The sequence below is a fragment of the Rhinoraja longicauda genome, chromosome 17 (assembly GCF_053455715.1).
Source record: "Rhinoraja longicauda isolate Sanriku21f chromosome 17, sRhiLon1.1, whole genome shotgun sequence".
Lineage (NCBI taxonomy): Eukaryota > Metazoa > Chordata > Chondrichthyes > Rajiformes > Arhynchobatidae > Rhinoraja > Rhinoraja longicauda.
Window position 1 is genome coordinate 3,313,325 of NC_135969.1, and position 16,932 is coordinate 3,330,256.

The 16,932-nt window shown below is 40.8% G+C and overlaps 1 protein-coding gene across 8 annotated transcripts in view; it reads left to right on the forward strand.

Moving 5' to 3' along the window:
- The window catches only part of iqsec1b (IQ motif and Sec7 domain ArfGEF 1b), a 381,341-nt gene that overhangs the window by 226,690 nt on the left and 137,719 nt on the right, over positions 1 to 16,932 (forward strand). The window contains exon 1 of one of the 8 annotated variants that reach the window (XM_078413942.1): positions 1,129 to 1,217. The exons of the other annotated variants lie outside the window; for them this stretch is intronic. Within the exon in view, the coding sequence (XP_078270068.1) occupies positions 1,171 to 1,217 (47 nt within the window). The 5' untranslated portion in view covers positions 1,129 to 1,170. Of the gene's footprint in view, positions 1 to 1,128; positions 1,218 to 16,932 lie in introns of those variants that run through there. 8 annotated transcript variants of the gene reach the window in all.

Below are 16,932 nucleotides of genomic sequence, written 5' to 3' on the forward strand. Positions count from 1 at the left end.
TATGTTGCATTGTAGAGCTGGAAAGCATCATTTTCAAGTGCTTGAAACTACTAATCTCACCTTTGCCTTTCCTTCATCTGTTTTTATCGTAAATCAGTTTTCCCAATATCACCTCCTTTATTGAGATACTGGTATTTTCAGTGAAGATGGTTAGCAATATTCAGTATCCCAGCCACACTCTTTGACTCTAACAAAAGGTTGATCTTTCAATTAGTTAAAATACTATCAACAGCTGCCTTATTTTGCATAGAAAATAGTCTTGGATTTAGCAGGATTGTTTAACTGTTTATATAATAGAAAGACTGAGTAGTTTCTGTTTTACTTTCAGAAATTTGTGAACTCTGTTAGGACTAGTGTGAAATGTGTTTTTACAATCCATAGGTCTGAGGAATTTGACCTAATCCGGTCCTTGTTTTGCAGTATTATTAGCTAAGTTTCCCTCAAAGAATAGTTAAACAAAATGCTTGTAGATTTAGATATTTAATTAGATATGAAACTTGTTCTATAAAAGTTTTAATGTCTGGAACTCTGAATTTGCATCTGCAAGTGGTGACTTCACTAAAGTAAACACATTTTAAAACCACAATTTATAGTTTCTTGCCAAATGTTTTACAGGGAAGATACACAGATCTATTCATTACTAACTCCATATGAAATGGTTTATTATACCAGACAAGCCAAAAAAAATGTAGCAGGCAGCTGAGAGTTTAAACAGTCCCCACCAGATGATTCTGGGTGTGCGGTTAATAGTTTGCTGTCTTCTGGTAAGGAATATTCAGAGGACCAACCAGTGCTGGTGCTTAACTGTCAAATCACATGGGCTTGTTTAGACTTTTACCTTACTTGGTAATTGTGAACATCGTATGTTTTCAGTTACTCTTTCAGCAATCAACAGATTATTTAGCGAGAAAACACGTCAATGTCGCAAAGTATGGTGAAACACCAAATCTTGGAAAAATGTTAACAATATTCTCTTGAGGCTTCAGGATATGCACATTTTCCGTAAATAAGTTGGGATGGAAATTGTTTCATGCTTGTGAGTCATTTACTGCCTGCTGGTTACACCAGGATATAATTTGCTTGCTCTTGAAAGCTGCCTTTTATGCTGCTGCAACTGTAAAACTCTGAGATCTGTCGGAATAAAATGACAAAACTGGTGATTTCAAAAACATGTGGAATCTGATGTGGAAGTACTGTATTTCTGTGCGGACGATCAGGTAAGATGTTCTTTTAAGTTTGTTTATTTGTTTTGGCAGAATCAAAGTCTTCAGAATTTGAATACTTTCAAAGGTTTTATTTTTCTCTCAAAAAATAGGCTGTTAGTCTAACATGTAAGAGTTTTGATTGAAATGTTTTCAGAGGCTGCTTGTGCTTTTTGTACTGGATAAAAATGTGCTGCTGGTGTTAGAATTTACTTGTAAATGATCGGGGTTCTAAATGGGACAACAGACATTTACAAGTTTGACAGAGATCTCGAACTTCCTAAGGTTGTCCAGCATTACTCTGGTTAATCATTGTTTTGGCCTTCGCCCAAGCCAGTCTGAAGAATGGTCTCGACCCGAAACGTCACCCATTCCTTCTCTCCAGAGACGCTGCCTGTCCCGCTGAGTTACTCCAGCTTTTTGTATCTATCTTCGGTTTAAACCAGCATCTGCAGTTCCTTCTTCCACTGGCAATTTAAATCTGGGACCATTCGGGCCAGCAAAGTAGGCTCTCTGCATCCTGATCCAATAGGTTTGTGTACAGTTTGGGTAGGGGTTGAATTGAAGATAGTGGGCCCACACCAGCTGGATCTAGCCCAGTTATTAATAATACCTGACCTGCTTTTTCTCTGATTTCTGGTTTCAGCTAAGGCCACTAATTTTAATATGTGTATCAATAGGACGACTACAATTAGCGTCTGTGAGCTGATCGGATAAATATTTGGTAATTTATAAATCTTCTAAGATCCTTGAGTGTAGGGATAGGTTCCAAGGTCTTTCCTCATATCTTAAAGCATGATAAGTGATGTTGCCCGCAGACTATCAGGGCACCTTGTGACCATAAAGCAGCATTTGTGCATGCTCAAACACCTCTGGGAAAAAATAACTAAAGGAACTTTTTAAAATTCTGTTGTGAAGTTCAGACTTTCTACTCGCCAATGTGAAAACAGCAATTGTGATGTCAGACAAAAGACACAAAGAGCTGGAGTAACTCAGTAGGTCAGGCAACATCTCTGGAGAACATGGATATGTGATGTTTCGGGTCCCGATTCTTCTTCAGAAGGATTGTGGGGGGAGGGGTGGTGGGGGGGGGGTGGGGTGGAGAGAGAGGAAAACTGGAAGAGGGGAGGGGCAGTCCAAAGTTTGGCAGGTAATAGGTTTATATAAGTGAGAGGAGGGGTGGGAGGGGGTGTTGATAGATAGATGGCGGGCAAAGGCCAGAGATGAAAAGACAGATATGATCATGTGATCATGAGATCATAAGTGATAGGGGCAGAATTAGGCCATTCGGCCCATCAAGACCACTCCACCATTCAATTATGGCTGATCTTTCTCTCCCTCCTAAACTTTCTCTCCTCCTAAATCCTGCCTTCTCCCCATAACCTCTGTCACCCGATATGAGACAAAAGGATAGAAGAGTTTCAAATTGTGAAGCTAGAGAAAGGCGAAAGGAGGGGAGGGGATAAATAGGTTCAAGTCCAGGTGGCGCAGAGGTAAGTCGGTGGGGGGGGGGAGGGTTTAGCTGAGGAGAAGGGGAGGGCTTTGTAATTACCTGAAATTGGAGAATTCAATGTTCAAACCATTGGGGTGTAAGCTACCCAAGTGGAATACGAGGTGTTGTTCCTCTAGTTTACTTGTGGCCTCACTCTGGCAATAGAGGAGGCCCAGGACAGAAAGGTCAGTATGGGGACAGGAAGAGGAGTTAAAATGGGAATTAGGAATTGCAAATGTACAACAAGTCACATTCCACGTAGGTTACAATCCAATGGTATGTTTCCCGATGTGGCCTCTTGTACGTCGACGAGACCAAGGGTAGACCTCCGCTCGGTCAGCCAAGGCCCATGGGATCCCATACTTGACCTGCTAAGTTACTCCAGCACCTTGTGTCTTTATTTGGAAACCAGCATCTGCAGTTTCTTGTATCCACAATTGTGATGTCAGATTGGCCCTTTGTCTGTGGGGACCACTTGGTGATTCAAAGGCATAATGTGGAATTTGGGCTTGTGGCTTGAGATATGAAAGGTATATATCTTATTTGAGACATGGGTATCCAATTTTTGCACACTTAATAATTGTTATATCTGAAAGTTTATAGATTAATGAGAATTTGAGCATCAGATTTGTCACGAGGAGGATAAAATTTAGGATATGCCCTTCGCAGAATCAGATTATTCTCTGCTCTCCTGATAGTTGTTTTTATATGAGCATCAGTTTTGAATAAGATCTTTTTAAAATTAAGCCCATTTTAAAAAGGATAGTCTAAGTAAAAGTAAAGAAATGAAAAGAAAGCTTGGAGTAAATGTGCAGCTTATGCATAAGTGAATAATGGAAAAAAATCATATTCAGGATGGAAATCTGGAGAGTATCATAGCAAATCCATCTGTTGGTCTCTTGTTTCAGTTTAAGTGTTTGAATAGTTAATTTAATCATTTTACCGGTATTTCCAGTGGATGGTAACATTGGTTATTTTTTTAATTTTCTTGATTTAATAGTTCAGTTGCAACATTTTAAAATCGGGAAAGGTATCTGGGCTAATTAGTCATTTGAAATTGAAAAAAATAATTTATATCAGTCTTTTTATCTGGATATATAAGCATAGAATCTATTTTGATAATACTACAGCCTGCATTACGTACCACTGTTACTGCTTTTAATAAAGTTAAATCATATTGGAAAGAATGTAATGATCTCAGCAAGCTTTAGTCATTGCGCTGCAACGCCTATTCTGTTTGGTGATGACCAGAGGATCTGCTGAGCCCCGCTTTCGTGAAAATCACTGTGATTCTAACAACAGTCCAGATTTTGAGGTCAGTGGCAGAATTATAGCAATTGGCTGCACCGAAAAACTGCAAACTTCAAGCAATTACATTTATTCACAAAATGCTGGAGTAACTCAGCAGGTCAGGCAGCATCTCGGGAGAGAAGGAATGGGTGACGTTTCGGGTCCCGAAACGTCACCCATTCCTTCTCTCCCGAGATGCTGCCTGACCTGCTGAGTTACTCCAGCATTTTGTGAATAAATCGATTTGTACCAGCATCTGCAGTTATTTTCTTATACTTCAAGCAATTACACGTGGCTTCTATTTATCCTCTCCTGAGACTGTTTACTGTCTGGTATTCTGACCAACCTGTGGGCTTGGAAATAATGATGTGATTAAGTCTGAATCATAGACGATTCACACCATGAACAGTTTCAGATTTTCTTACATGAAATATATTAGCAAACATTATTTTAATTTGGAACAATAATCCTGAAGCTTTCCTGGTTACCTTTTTAATACATTTTTCAGGATCTGGGCATCATCAACAATGCCAGATGTTATTGCCTGTCTTTAATTCTCCTCAAACAATGAATACTGTGATGAAAATATCTTTGCCTATTAGGTAACGGTGTTCTGGGATCTAGACCCCGCAGTGATGAAGGAACAGTGATACAGTTCCAATGAGGAAGGTTTGCTGTTCCCATGTGCCCACTGCCCTTTGCTTTTGAATGGTCGAGCTTGTGGTTGAGATCATGCCAGCAGAGTAACAAGGCAAACAAAACTACAGCGTGTCAATGGCACACACTACAGCTGTGTTGCAGTGGTGATGGAGAGAGGGATTGCTAGTCAAGGTGTGGGTGCTTATCTGTATGGAGTTTGTACATTCTCTGAGATCTTCGGTTTCCTCCCACACTTCAAAGACGTACTGGTTTACAGGCTAATTGGCTTGGTATAAATGTAAAATTGGCCCTAGTGTGTGCAGGGTAGTGTTAATGTTTAGGGATCGCTGGTCAGCATGGACTCGGTGGGCCGAAGGACCTGTTTCCGCGTTCTAATTCTAAACTAAACTAAACTAGTTGCTTTGTTCTGGATGGTAAAGGACTCCTTGACGATTGTCAAGAGTCAAGCGTTTAATTGTCATAAGTATCGACAACGGAACAATTAAATTCATACTAGCACCAGGTTAACAGCTTGTAAACACAATGCACACAGATAATATTAAAAGATCAGTATATTAATAGCCTTAATACTAGTGGAGAGGCTGAAGTCCTTAGCGGAACCAGTAACAGTACAGAGAAATTCCTGATTTGCGTTGTGCAGTGTTCAAGAGCCTGATGGTTGTTGGGAAGAAATTATTCTTGAAACTGGTTGTCACGGTTTTCAGGTTTTTGTACCTTCCCAACTACCGGTGTGAAATGAGAGCACGGACAAGGTGATGTGGGTCTTTGACAAATGCGGCCTACCTCTATGAGGTCTTGCCACCTATAAATTCCTTCGATGGTTGGGAGGTCAGTACCTGTGATGGACCGGGCAATGACTACCACTCTCTGTAATCTCCTTTGTTCCTGGACATTCAAGTTGCCAAACCAGGGATGTGCGGCATCCGGTTAGTATGCTCTGTACTGCACACGTGGAGATAGGCAAACAATGTACCCATGGCCTATGTACACATCCTGTGAACTATTTTACATTTTAAAATGAACATGTTCTATAAGACGCCATTAGCTACATGGAATAATGATTACCAGTGTTGACAGTTTTGCTGTAAAGACATTAGCAATCTCGAGGCCAATTTATAGGAAACAAAGAGAATCCAGTGTTGAATCATTGAAATCAGACAGTAACTGGTGATGTTCTGATCATAGATAATAGACAATAGACAATAGGTGCAGGAGGAGGCCATTCGGCCCTTCGAGCCAGCACCGCCATTCAATGTGATCGTGGCTGATCATTCTCAATCAGTACCCCGTTCCTGCCTTCTCCCCATACCCCCTGACTCCGCTATCCGTAAGAGCTCTATCTAGCTCTCTCTTGAATGCATTCAGAGAATTGGCCTCCACTCCCTTCTGAGGCAGAGAATTCCACAGATTCACAACTCTCTGACTGAAATTTTTTTTCCTCATCTCAGTTCTAAATGGCCTACCCCTTATTCTTAAACTGTGGCCCCTGGTTCTGGACTCCCCCAACATTGGGAACATGTTTCCTGCCTCTAACGTGTCCAATCCCTTAATAATCTTATACGTTTCGATAAGATCTCCTCTCATCCTTCTAAATTCCAGTGTATACAAGCCTAGTCGCTCCAGTCTTTCAACATATGACAGTCTCAGCCCTCTGGCTATCATGTAGTCAACTTTTGATCAGCATTCGTGCTTAACTAGGGGAAAAGTAAATTGGTGACAAGGATGCTTTCCTGTTTGTGGGATGTCAAGGTTTATAAAGTTTTAGGTAATATATCTGAGAAATGAAAGACGGTGGCAATGGCTCTAGTTTTGTGAATTTACAACATTTCACATATTTCTAACAAATGGAATTGATTAAAAATGGCCTTTCTTGGTTGTAAAAATGCCTATGTTAAGTACAAATTGCAGTAGAAAGGACTTGAATTTGAAGCAAACATGATGACATCCTTCTGAAAGAATGTCTCAAACGTGCAAAATACCTATATTTCTAGCAGCAGAGCTGCTGCTATTATTTGTGTGCCTAGGATTAATCTGAGGCCAGCAAACTGAACACAATTTGGACCGAGTCCATCATTTTGACTTTGAGTTGGCTGTAATAAACATATGAAGTAATGGTGAAACTGGGACCTTCTGGTTCTGATTGAATGCTGTTGTGTTCATGTCTTTTCATTTCATTGTGTTGTTTTGTTTATCATGATTCTGAAGTACAGCTGCAATTTGGTATTCATTGTATATTTTCAAGTGATGGTTGTGGATTTTGGTGGGCAGAGGTTGTAGAAAATAGCAAATGAACAAGTCCCATGTGCGCTGTTTCTGTATATTTGAGTTTCTACAGCAATACACACATCAAAATTTGGGGCCTGGTTCAACCGTAGGAAACATGAATACTTCACGGTGAAAGTATGGTTGTAAATGTGGTCAAATATTAATGCTTGTAAAGGCAGAAAAGTTAAATAAACTGTGTAGGTTCGGAGAACAGTTTATTATTTTGCACATAATAGCCTGATCATATCAAGGCCAGGTTGAAATTCATTTCTATTTACTTCTTTAAAAACAGCAACAACCAAAATTCTAACTGTATATTCTCTTTTCCTGTATCTTCTATTTTGGGTAGAAGTTTTGGATTTATTAGTAGCAGTTTTCAATCTTTATGTTTGGCCCTGACCTTTGCTGTAACAGAGCCCATTATAATGTTAACATTTACCCACAAGTTGTTTTATTTATTTATGTTTTCTGCTTAGTCATTTGCTAACAACATAAACTGATAATTGCAGGGCGAGGGAAACGACCCAGAAAAGAAATTGGTAAATGTGGACATCCAGACTTCCTTAACCAATCAACTTGAAGGGTTCAGAAATACTGGAATAATAGTTTTATTTACATAAATCTCCAGTAATTAATGTTAGAAGGACGAAGACTACTGCCACCACCTTTTCATCAATTTCTGTTTTTTCAGTGCCAAAACATAATTCTTTCCAATTAAAGGCTATCTTCTTAAAGTAACATGTAAATTATTGACGAGCATATTTTGGTTTTTATCTGTTTTCACATTCAGTGCCTTCATACATTTCAGTTTACCTCAATAGTGAAGCAGATATTGGAAGTTATTTTCATCAAGTTATTTGCACTGTTGTGCAACCCAGGGCAGTCCAGGCAAAAACCGCAGCCGTTAGTAATCTGAACTAAATACAGATAATGTTGGAAACAAAGAGTTGGTCTGGCACCATCAATGGAGAGAGACACAGAATGAATGTATCTGGTGGACGAACTGTTTGCTTTTGTTTTATTGGTCAGGACACCCAGTTTGCATATCCCCCTCAAGCAAAGTCAACACAGTGGCACAGCGGTAGAGCTGCTGCCTTACAGCGCCAGATACCCAGGTATGATCCTGATTACTGGTGCTGCCTGTACGGATTTGTCTGTTCTCCCTGTGACCGCTTGGGCTTAACCCGGCTCCACTCGTCGGCACAGTCTGGGTCGGCTGAAGGGCCTGTTTCCGTGCTGGATCTCTAAAGTCACGACACTGAATATGCTAAAAAAAATAGCAAGAGCTTTTCAGTGTTACATTACTTCAACAGCAAAATTCAGGCTATTACAATGTAATATAAAATCTTTAGGACTATAGAACCTTTTTAATATGTGTGTATTAATAATGTAATACCTATATTCTCGTTTGTCCATTTCCATTCTTCCACATTAATTTGGTACATTTGCAGATAAACAATATGTGACATATGTATTCACTCACTGTCCTGTGACAAAATTGAACAGTATTTTAAAATACTGAATGTAATTGTGAGATACTATTGATTCAACAATGTAAATATGCATATGCAGAAATTAATATAGTACCTTGATGTAAGTGTTTCAGATGAAATCTTGATAAATGTAATGGACTGTTTCAAATTGTAGAACTTCAATTCTCTTTAGTATTAAAATATTCCTCTCGAAACCACAAAATAACCAGTCTTTGCATCAGCATAGCTGCTGCTCTCCCACTCATCGACCATGCTCTGACCCAGACTCGCTCTACTTATCATTTGCCAAACTTTTTCCCATTCCCGTCTTCTTTCCAGCTTTCTCCCCCTGCGACAGCCTGAAGAAGGGTCCTGACCTAAAATATCACCCATCCATGTACTCCAAAGATGCCGCCTGGCCCGCTGATTTGCTCTAGCTCTTCGTGATCTACTGCTTACAAGAACATTGGTTGATGCTGTGCCAAGAAAATGGCCCTCACACTTACGTTCATCTGTCTAAACAGCGTGGACAAACTGTGAAAGGCTCTCTGGAAAAGCAAGCATTTTACTGTGAATTCTTTAAACAAAATTTGTCAAAGCCAGATGTTTCCTGAAGACATGTGTTAAGCTGACATCATTTATACAAATGTGTTTGTCATACAAAATGAAAATCGTAGTTGTACAACACAGATCCTGGCCCTTTGGCCCACCACGTCCATGTCAATTTTTTTCACCCATCTGCACTAAAACAATTATCCTGCATTCCAACCATATCCTTCTATGCCTTGACTATTTAAGTGTCTGTTTAAATGCCTCTTAAATCTACTAATTGTATCTGATTCTACCATCTTCTCTGGCAGTGTGTATTTCCAGATATCAAGCAGTATCTTGTTTGAAGGAAAAAAACTTTCCCCTCAAATCCTCTTCAAAACACCTTCCTCTTACATTAAATTGATGTCCTCTTGTCTTTGAGATCTCTTCCATGGGAAAAAGATTTTGACCATTTATCCCATCTATGCCTCTTGAAATCTTATACTTTTATCAGGTCTCTTTCGCTGGAGGAAATAAAGACCTAGCCCAGCCGATCTCTCCCCATAACAGTCTGAGGCAGGGTCTCAACCCGAAACGTCACCCATTCCTTCTCTCCGGAAATGCTACCTGTCCCGCTGAGTTACTCCAGCATTCTGTGTCTCCCCATAACAAATGTATTTCAGTCTGGCCAGCATCCGAGTAAATCTCCCCTGCACTATACCAGCACAATCACATTTTTCCTGTAGGATAGTGACCAGAACTACACGCACTGCAAGTGCGGCCTTAACAGTATTTTGTAAAGTTGCAACATAACATCCCAAATCTTGTACTCTATGCCCCGACCGATGAAGGCAAGCATGAAGGCAAGTTAGATAGACACAAGATGCTGGAGTAGTTCAGCGGGTCAGGCAACATCTCTGGAGCAAATAGATAGTGATGAGGTGACCTTTCAGGTCAGAACCCTTCATCAGACTGATTGTGGGAAGGGAGGGGAACTGGAAGCAAAAAAGGACCAGGTCAAATCAGTGCCGGCTCCAGATGACCTCAGGCACAGTGGTTCTCTGATAGCCCAATTGTTGGCTGGGGATGGAGTGATCCCAAGAGGAATGATCATTGCGAACTGTGGAACTGGTTGACTGACTTTTATTGGAGGATGGCAAGGAGGGGAGTGTTTGGATGTTACTTAAAATTAGAGAATTCATACCGCTGGGTTGTCGGCTACCCAAGCAAAATATGGGGTGCAAAACATGAGGTCCTCCGATTTGCATGTGGCCTCACTCTGGCAATGGAGGAGATCCAGGATAGAAAGGTCAGTATGGAAATGGAAAGGGAGATCCAGTAGATCTTAGCAGACCGAGCGTAAGTGTTCAGCAAAATGGAGCTGAGTCTATGCTTGGTCTTGCTAATGTACAGGAGCCCACATCGAGAACATCGGATGTGTTAGATGAAGTTAGAGGAGGTGCATGTAAACCTGTCTCACCTGGAAGGACTGTCAAGGTTCCTGGATGGAATGGAGGGAGGGTGTATAGGGCCAGTGTACGCCTGAAACAAGGACAGTTATACGTAACCAACACAAAGGCAAGCTTAGGTGAGGGCCCATGTGAATGCCAAAGGCTACACCTTTAATTCAGAAAATGTGAGAGGAGTCAACAGAGAGGTTGTTGAGGGTGAGGACAAGTATGCCAAACGTGTTATTCACCACCATCTCGACTTGTGTTGCCACTTTCAAGGAACTAAGGACTTTGGGCTTTCTGTTCATCATCAGTGCCTTCCCATCTACAGTATATATCCTACCGTATTTGACTTCCCAAAATGTATCACCTCGCTTTTATTGGGATAAAATTACATCTGCAAATGCTTCTCCCAACTTTCCACCTAATCTATATCCTGCTGTAGCCTTAGATAACCTTTCCCGCTCTCCACCACAGAGCTAACTTTCTTGTCATCCGCAAGTTTACGTCCTACATTCACATTTAAGTTATTAACATATTTCACAGATTTCAAAGGTCTTCCTACCGATTAGCCAGCTTGCCTTGGAGTCTGTGTGTCTGAACCTTCTGGACCCGCCTACTATGCAGAACTTTGCCAAATGCTTTACTAAAGCCCGTATAGATAACATCTAGCATCCTGCCTTTCTCAATTTCCTTCATCAGTATCTCTTCAAAAATTCAATCCAATTACGAAGACACAATTTCTCTTGCTGGTTATCCCAAATCAGTCCCCTGCCTTTCCAAAAGAACATTAATCCCATCCCTTAGAATTTTCTCCAATAATTTCCCCAGCACTAATGCAACGTTGTAGCAACCCGGTTTATGGCTGCTACTCTTCTTAAATGAAAGAACAACATGAGTATCCTCCAGTCTTCTGGCTCCTCGGTACAGCAAAAGTATTGGCAGAAATCTCAGTCTGGGCACCAGCAATCTCCACCGTGTTTCCCATATCATTCTGGGGTAGATCTTTTCTAGCCCTGGGGATTATCAGCCCTTATGTGTTCAAGACCACCAAAGTCTCCACCTTAACACCAAAATACTCCCAACTATTTAATGTATCTCTCGTGAACTTGCTACCCTCCACCTCCTTTTCCTTGGTAAATAGAGAAGTATTCATCTAGGACCATGCTCACATCCCACGGCTCCTTTTGTGCTGATGGGGATCCACTCTTAGCTACCCTGATTCTCATAATACGCTGACAGAATGACTCAGGAGTTTTCTTGATCCTACCAGCCACGGATATTTCACGCCTCTTTTACTTTCTTCAGTACTCGCCTACACCTATAAAGCAGTTAAGGGTAGTTTAGTGACGTTAATTATTCGCACAAAGCTCCTCCCCTTGTAACAGGTTATGAAATGATTTGCTTTCATATGGAAAATATGAATGGGGTGAAATATGATTTTTGTTCTGCCTGACCAACGTGCTTACGATGTTTAATGCCAGTTGTGAGCATCCATGTGCATAACTGTAAGACGACTGAAACATAGGATACAGCCTTTCAGTAAACATTATCTAACACAGCAATTTCTTAATCTTTCAGGAGGCAAGTAATTTTTTTTTCTTTATGATACTTTTCATTCTTCTGATAGCTTGCATTCTACTACTTATAAAACTGTCAGAGTATTCTGGAAACAGTGAATATTCATCAATATTCTAACGGTAATATTGAAGATTTAGGAACCCGGAAGCAATTCCAGAGTAACCTGCGGATATCCGAGCTCCACCAGAGCCACTGGATACTAGACTTCATTGAACACTTGATACATATATGAATACAAACCCAATACCGGAGGGAAGTATGTCATTGCACTTGGAAAAAATTGACAATGTTTGTTCATGAATTCTGGCAAAATGAAGTCAAAGGGCAAAAGTGATACCATAGAACATATCTATGGTGAATGAGGACAATTGTACTCGTAGGGCATTGCTGCAGGAGTTCCTAGGTGAGGTTACATTTAATAACTGGTGCTTTACTGATTTTCTTTCAATCAGAAGATCAAGAATTGGCCATATCTAATGATTCCTATGTTCACTCCATTTACAATTATAATTAACATAGAAGATTGTGCATGAGTATTGTGAGCATTTCTGGTCACCCCATTGCAGGAAGAATGTGGAGGCTTTGGTGAGGATGCAGAAGAGGTTTCCCAGGATGTTGCCTGGATTAGAGGGTATTAGTTATGGGGAGACGTTGAAAATATATTGAACTGTTTTCTTTGAAACGTCAGAGGCTGAAGGGAGACCTGCTAGTGTTTCTGAAGTATAGATACAGTAGGTTAGGTTACTCATCCTTCCTACAACCCCCACACATGTCTGCACAAGGAGCAATAATCTCATACCTGCTAGTCAAGCTCAAGGGCTGAAGAACCTCAAACATTGCCTCTTGGATCCCCCCTACCTGCTGCACTTGCAGTCACACATTTTCCTGACTACAGACCAAATTGGAAGCAGTTAATCTAACTGCTGTAACTGCCGTAACTGCCTCCAAAAACACAGCGTTCCGGTAATCCCCCCCCCCCCCCCCACACCCCCACACCCCCCCTCCCCCCGTCCCTGTCCCTGATGTGCCACACCGTTTGAAGCTAAAACTCCAGGTCATCAAAGTTGGGCCTGAGTTCCCCCATCAACCAACACTTGCTGCAGATATGGTCACCAGGAACCATCAAGGGGTCCACTTGCTCCAACATCATGCAGCTGCAGCGCAGTGTGTGATCCTGCATGCCTCCTTTATTTATTTCCAACAGCTCCTATTTACACTTCCCGCTTTCTGCTGCTCTGCTCCGGGCTGGATGGATCAGCATTCCCTTCCTCAGCCCTTCTCGCTGAAGTCACTCAAGCCAAAGCCTCAAGTTGCACTTTTCCTCAACAAAGCCATTCCCAACAGGCCACTCTGTTGTACCTTGCTCTCCTTTTATCTGTTACTCTGCCCCTTACTCAGCCAACCCAATGCCTGCTTCACTCTATGCCCCACCTTCTCAATCGAGTACATACTAAGCTAGCAAAAAGTGGCTCTTCCACCTTTTCCTGACATTTTTTAATTTTTTCTCCAACAAGATGGCTGCTCTCCCACTCTCTTCAACTTCTGAAAGGTAGACAAATCTCCTGTGCTGTACTGTTCTATTTTCTAACCCTACAACTTCCAGGCTATGCCTGATCTTGTCAGATAAAAGTTGCAGCACTAAATAAAAAGGCAGCCACCACCCTTTGACATTCAGTTAATCACTATCATCTTCCAAAACAATTAAATGTTGTATTTATAGGGACCCTACATTTTGCAATCCTTTCTTTCAAAAAATGGCTGCAAGTAATTTTAAAAAGTGGAATATAAGTTTGAAAGTTTGATCAAAGCGCTTGATCAAAAAGAAGAAAAAGGAGTTTAGAAAAGCGGCAAGATTCAGGGAGAGAATTCCAGTGCTTTTGGCCATTACATCTGAAGATGCAACAGCCAGTGATTAACCAGTTAAATTTTGGGATGCTAAAGAAACTCGAATTTGAGGAATGGAGAGATCTTAGAATGTCGTCAGTGTAGAGGAGAGCATAGAGTTTATAAACAACAGTGAGAATTTTAGAACTTTTAATTTGCTGTAGGGAGTAAGTGATTGTTACCTAAGACGATTACCTTGAAGGTAAACAAGGTTTTGAATAACATAATGATGCAGTTAGAATTAAATCCCCAGCATGAGGGATATTAGAATGATCAAAAGTAGGGATTAAGCAAAGTACAATGAGAATTTTTGAGATGGGGTGGAATTGGATTCAGAAGCGATGGAATGGGTGGTTTTATGGTGTGGTTATGTAGCCTACAGCTCATTCTGCAGTGAAATATAAAACTGATGTTTAGTTTAGTTTAGTTTCGAGATGCAGCGTGGGAACAGGCTCCGGCCCACCAGGTCCGCACCGACCAGCGATCCCCGCCCACTAGGGACAATTTTTACATTTACCAAGCCAATTAACCTACAAACGTGGACGTCTTCGGAGTGTGGGAGGAAATCGAAGATCTTGTAGAAAACCCACGCAGGTCGCGGGGAGAACGTACAAACTCTGTACAGACAGCTCCCATGGTCGGGATGGAACCCGGGTCTCTGGCGCTGCATTCGCTGTAAGGCAGCAACTCTACCGCTGCACCACGATTGAGAAGGCGGGGCATAGAGTGAAGCAGGCATCCGATTGACTGAGCAAGGGGCAGAGTAGCGCATAAAAGGAGAGCAACGCACAGGAGAGCGGCCTGTTGGGAGTGGCCTCGTTGAGGAAAGCCCATGTGAGCAGTGTCATTTGGTTTCAGACCAAAGGCAGGAAGAGGGATGGAGTTGATGGCTATGGAATGTTTATGTTTGGGACTGAGGACAATGACATAAGTCATTCAATTTCCGCCAACTTGTGGTTAGTTCGGAACAAATATTACATTTGAGGTTTAATTGCATTAATTTAAAGGCCATTTGCTAATGAAAATTTAATTGAGTGTTACCCTCCTCTTTGTTTATTTCTGTTAATAAATTGTCAAAAGTCTGAACTGCATAAGATTGACAAATGTTGAAGTGCAGATGTTGGAATCTTGAGCAAAACACAAAGTGTAGGTGTGACTCAGTGGGTCAGGCAGCATCTTTGGAGGGAATGGATGGGAAACGTTTCGGGTCGAGGGGGCCCTTCCTCTGTCGGAAGAAGGTTCCCGATTTAAAACATCGCTTATCCATTCCCTTCACAGTCTGCAGAAGGGTCCTGCATTTTGTCTTTTGCATGAGATTGAGAAATCTCTTTTGATGATTGAGGATAGGTGAAATCAATGTGTATCTACTCTTTTATTCCCCGATATATCAGGTAAATCAAGCACATCTTGTATTTACCCAGAGCCCTCTTAAAATGTTCTTCTTTCAGATGTTGCAAAACTTTGACTTCTTATTCCATTGGTACATGGATGATTCATCAATTCTTTGCGGAAGTATACACTTTTTGCATCCATCTTCTTGTGATGCACCTTGATCATTTATTAAATTTGATTGCTTATATTGCCTTACCTATTATTTTCTTTAAGCTTTGGCATCATGCTAGTTTCAACTGAGTGAAATGGAAGGGTTTCTTGAAGTGTTTCAACTAGTTACTGTATAAACCAGTTAATTCTGTAGTACTTTAGTTGTTCTCAATCGGTTGATCCTAACCTTAACCCTAACCTAGGGTTAGAGTTAGCACATGGAATTCATTTGGAACGACACCACACTAGAACCAAAATCTGGATGTGCAATTCATATTCAGATTTTGATTCTTCTTTAGTTTTAACTCCAAAAAAATATAGGTGTCAAACATTTCATGTGAAATGATCCCCATTGGGTCTACCAAGGTAAAACTAACAGCTCAATTCTTTATAGGAAAATCACTGCACTCTGGTTAATGAACAGCTGTTTCCAGCTGAAGCAGCAAAGTCTTGAAAATGGTCTGGCAGCTCTCTTTCAAAAGACTAGACAATGCCTCATTTGTTATTGAAGGTTACTTGATTCCACTTGTATTTACCTTATTCCCATAATGTTCTGTTTTGAATCAATGACTTAAGCTGAGTAATAAAGCAAATTTTAACATTCCTTTCTCGGAACGTTACCTTTCTCAAGTTTAAATGTCATCATTTTGGGCATTATGTGCACTGGCAAATCTTTGCCTTTAAAAATATTGAAACTTCAGGAAGAACATGATGAAACACATCAAAGTCAGCCTTGTTTTGTTTAGGGGAGATCTTGCCTGACAAATCAGTTGGAGTTTTTTGAGGAGGTAACAAGTACGACAGACAAAGGCGAGTCAGTAGATGTTGTTTACTTGGATTTTCAGAAGGCTTTTGATAAGGTGCAGCATGTGAAGCTGCTAAACAAGATGGTATTAGAGGCAAAGTTCTAGCATGGATAGAAGATTGGCTGACTTGATTAGTAAGGACATCAACGGTTACGGGGAGAAGGCAAGAGAATGGGGAGGAGAGGGAAAAAAGTAGATCAGCCATGATTGAATGGTGGAATAGACTCGATGGGCTGAGGAGCCTAATTTTGCCCCAATGTCTTTAGGTCTTATGGTCCAACATGAATTCTATTAAACTGCATCTGCACAGAAGTTTAGGTCGTATGGACCATGTTGGCCAGTAAATGAATTGCCTTGCAAGTCATAAATATTTCTATTGTCACCCAAATCTCATGTGATACCTGATGACATGTGTAACAGGTATAAGCAGTATGTCTAAATTCCACTGTTGTCCCTTAAGGGCCTCAAACATGACTTTAACACTCCATTCTTTAATTTTTAAAGTAGAAATAAATGCCATTCTTCAAGTTTAATTGCAGATGATAATTTTAAGAGTCATTTACTTTGTTTTTGATTCAGTTATTCTATTACACAGATTTGTAGGTTGCCCCATTTCAACTGGAAATTAGTGCATTTATTGCTTGTCATCACTTGTTTCCAGAGAGGTGCCCCTCTGTAAGTGTCAATGTCATCTATATAAATCCAGATCAGAATACTAGTAATCGCTTTTGGGAATTTTAAAGATCCATGAATCAT